At 44.5% G+C, this 3,289-nt stretch overlaps 1 protein-coding gene and 1 pseudogene across 1 annotated transcript; one reads left to right on the forward strand and one right to left on the reverse strand.

Moving 5' to 3' along the window:
- LOC112079671 (gamma-crystallin M2-like) overlaps window positions 1-1,235 on the forward strand; it is a 5,931-nt pseudogene extending 4,696 nt beyond the window's left edge.
- Window positions 1,236-2,292: 1,057 nt separating this feature from the next.
- On the reverse strand, window positions 2,293-3,023 carry LOC111970829 (gamma-crystallin 1-like; the record flags this gene model as incomplete). Its single annotated transcript, XM_024145548.2, has 2 exons — window positions 2,293-2,621; window positions 2,856-3,023. Coding segments are annotated over 2 exons (447 nt in total), but the record flags the coding sequence as incomplete, so codon positions are not given.
- Between the last annotated feature and the right edge of the window lie 266 nt (window positions 3,024-3,289).

The raw sequence follows: 3,289 nt of genomic DNA on the forward strand, positions 1-3,289 counted from the left end.
AAATTGCTTACTTTGTTGACCACCTAAGATAAAAATACATTTGCGTGTTCACAGCATTCTCGACGAAAAAACGCTGACGTGTTTAAAGTCAAACTATTTACATGACAATACTGCGTTTGTCCATGGATTATAAAGTGAGGACGCACCCCTCCCAAACCCGTGCTGAGTGCCAGTGAGACCAAAGCTGAACCTTCACAATGGGAAAGGTAAGGCTGGTTTTATGCTGTGCATATGTTGTGCTCTGCATTCCTCCATAGATTATTCTACTGAAATCAATAAAAGGGGATGAGATTCATTAAAGGTAATGTGTGCCTCTGATCAGGAATTTTAGTTGTACAATATTTCAAAAGAATTCTAAATCTTGGGGCTTACTGCTGGGGAAGAGATCTGGTCTACACAATTAAAACACCTCAATTGATCTGTTTTAGTGATATTTCTACCAAGGACAGAACTTCCAGGGTCACTCTTACTGAGTGCGGTGGAAATGCTCTGACCTCCATGCCCACTTCAGCCGCTGCAACTCCATCAAGGTGGGAGACGGCAACTGGATGGTGTACGAGAGGCCAGCTACATGGGCTATCAGTACTTCCTGAAGGAAGGCGAGTTCTCCGACTACCAGCTGGATGGGCTTCAATGACTGCGTCAGGTCCTGCCGCATGATCCCCCAGGTAAGAGACGGATTAAGGAAGAGGTTAAAGAGATCCCGTTAACTCTGAAGTATTGGAGCGATTCTAAAGTATTACAGGGACTTTTGGACCTTTGATAGTTTGATCCCAAAACGACACAAAATCAACTGCTGGTTCTGAGCAGTGGAGGCTGTGGAGAAAGAAATGGGAGGACAGGCTCATTATCCTTCCCATTTCTCTCCACCAGCCTCCACTGACTCTGAGGTTGGACGAGTCCACCACATATTCTTTGGGTAGGCTACACATGTCATCCAATAGCACTCCTCTCTGTATCCACAGCACCAGGGATCTCACCGTATGAGAATCTTCGAGCGCTCCGAGTTCGGAGGACAGATGACAGAGTTGACGGACGACTGCCCCAACCTCTACGAGCGCTTCCATTACAATGACATCTACTCCTGCAATGTGATGGAGGGCTCCTGGCTTTTGTATGAGCACCCCGACTACAGGGCGCCAGTACCTGCTGCCCCGCGGGAGAGTACAGAGATACAACGAGGTGAAGCGATGAGGCGCCAGAGTGGGCTCCATCAGAGTCGATTGCGGAAGTGAAGCTGATGAGCTCTTGAATCAGAGCCAATGGGAAATCATGTTGAAATAAATCCATCCACACATTAGGCCTTTTTCCTGCCTTGTATTTTAACCACAGAGAAAGAATGAATATGCAAACTTATCTGTTAGGTTGGTTGAACTAAAATGTTTTACCATGAATTAACTCCCATTCCGTGTTTACTGAGTGAAACTGTGGAGTGAATCAACCTCAAATAGACACATAGGATATCTCACATCAAATATTTGTTATTAGGTTATTGTCATGAACAGGCTGTTCATGACAATTTGAGAATAATATGAACAGAAGACCCTACATATTTTGCTTGACTCACATTTGTGTAATGTGTTACAGATGTAGGATCCTATTTGATCACCCTGTTTCTGGTGAACTGACCTGCAATGCATTAAAAAAGCTTCTGAAGTTTGTCATTTCCACTTTGACATTTCAGACGTGGTTTTCCCTTACGAAATATGTATCAACCCAATCCATTATTTATAATCCACATAAATAATTCACTTTTCGTTGCTGCAGGGTTATTTCCTGCTGTAGCAAACTGGCTCAAATTAAGATCCTGCATCTGTACTCAGCAGAATGCTAATATTTTCATTCATGATACAATAGGGAATGTCTGGGCACAACTCATAGTCAGCACTGTTGATTGAAGAACTTGAGTTACAGAAAGGGAATTGATTATGTTGCAACATTGCAACATGAAAAAGTGCATCTGATGATGTTAACGTTGTATTTTTGAACCGTCTTCCATGTTGTAATGGCTTGAATGGAATCATTAGAATGGTATCAAACACATCAAACACATAAAAACAACGTGTTTAATTCCGTTCCATTGATTCCATTCCAGCCATTATGATGAGCCCGTCCTCCTATAGCTCCTCCCACCATCGTGCTCTACCATGCATATGCGTACATTTATTGTTATACAATGCCGTTAAAGTGCATGATACTGTAACACTAAATATTGAATACAAATCCCTCTGTGTTCTGTGGATGGTTCTAGAAGCACCTGCACAAGTGTTCACTGTTTGGAGACACATACTGTTTGATTGAACATGCAGCTTTATTGAGAACAGACGTAGGACATAGAACTTTTAGTTGTTGGAGTCAGAGATTCGTCTGAGGGATCCRATCCTGGGGCTCAGGCCACCCCAGTCGCTGGGTCTGCGGTACTCGCCAGGCTTCAGGTAGTACTGTCTGCCCTTGTAGTTGGGCTGCTCGTACATGAGCCAATGSCCGTCCATCACGTTGCAGGAGTTGATGTCGGACATGCGGAAGCGGTCCTGGACATTGGGACAGTCGTCGTTCAGCTCCTGCATCTGGCCACTCATGTCGGAGCGATCGTACAGCCTCATCCTGTAGGAGCCGCGGWGCTACAGGACGAGGAAATAGAGGTCATATTGGGTTTTTACATTACTACAAATTAGAGGTCAATTAYTAACAAGACAATATAGCAAAATMGGTGGGGCCAAAACRGAKCCTTGAKGAACACCTTTACTAAGTTCAAGAAGTTTTATTTGGYGCTCTTCTATAAAAACACATTGCAATGTGAGATGGGCCTAGTGATGAGCGTAGCCCTGCGTTTGAGGCATCTACACTGGGTTTACCATGGGGATCATGCGGCAGGACCTGATACAGTCGTTGATGCCAATCATGCGCTGGTTGTCATTGTACTCTCCCCTCCTCAGGAAGTACTGGTGGCCAGTGTAGTTGGGCCTCTCGTAGACCATGAACATGCCACTCTCCACCTTGATGGAGTTGCAGCGGAAACGAGAGAGATGCAAAAGACAGAAAGTAAATAAATAAAAGCAGTAATGGGGGTGAGGTAGGTAAATTGGGGTGGGTTAGTTTACAAGATGGACTATGTACAGCTTGCAAGATCGGTTAGCTGCTAGGATAGCAGATTTTTAAAAGTTTGAGGGAGATAAAAGTACTCCACTCGAGTTTCCTTGCTTCGTTCTCGCAGGCCACAGAGAACTGGAAGGAAAGGCGTCCAAATGAGGGTTTTGGCTTTAGGGATGATCAGTGAGATACACTTGCT

Source organism: Salvelinus sp. IW2-2015, unplaced genomic scaffold (assembly GCF_002910315.2).
Source record: "Salvelinus sp. IW2-2015 unplaced genomic scaffold, ASM291031v2 Un_scaffold8958, whole genome shotgun sequence".
Classification (NCBI taxonomy): domain Eukaryota; kingdom Metazoa; phylum Chordata; class Actinopteri; order Salmoniformes; family Salmonidae; genus Salvelinus; species Salvelinus sp. IW2-2015.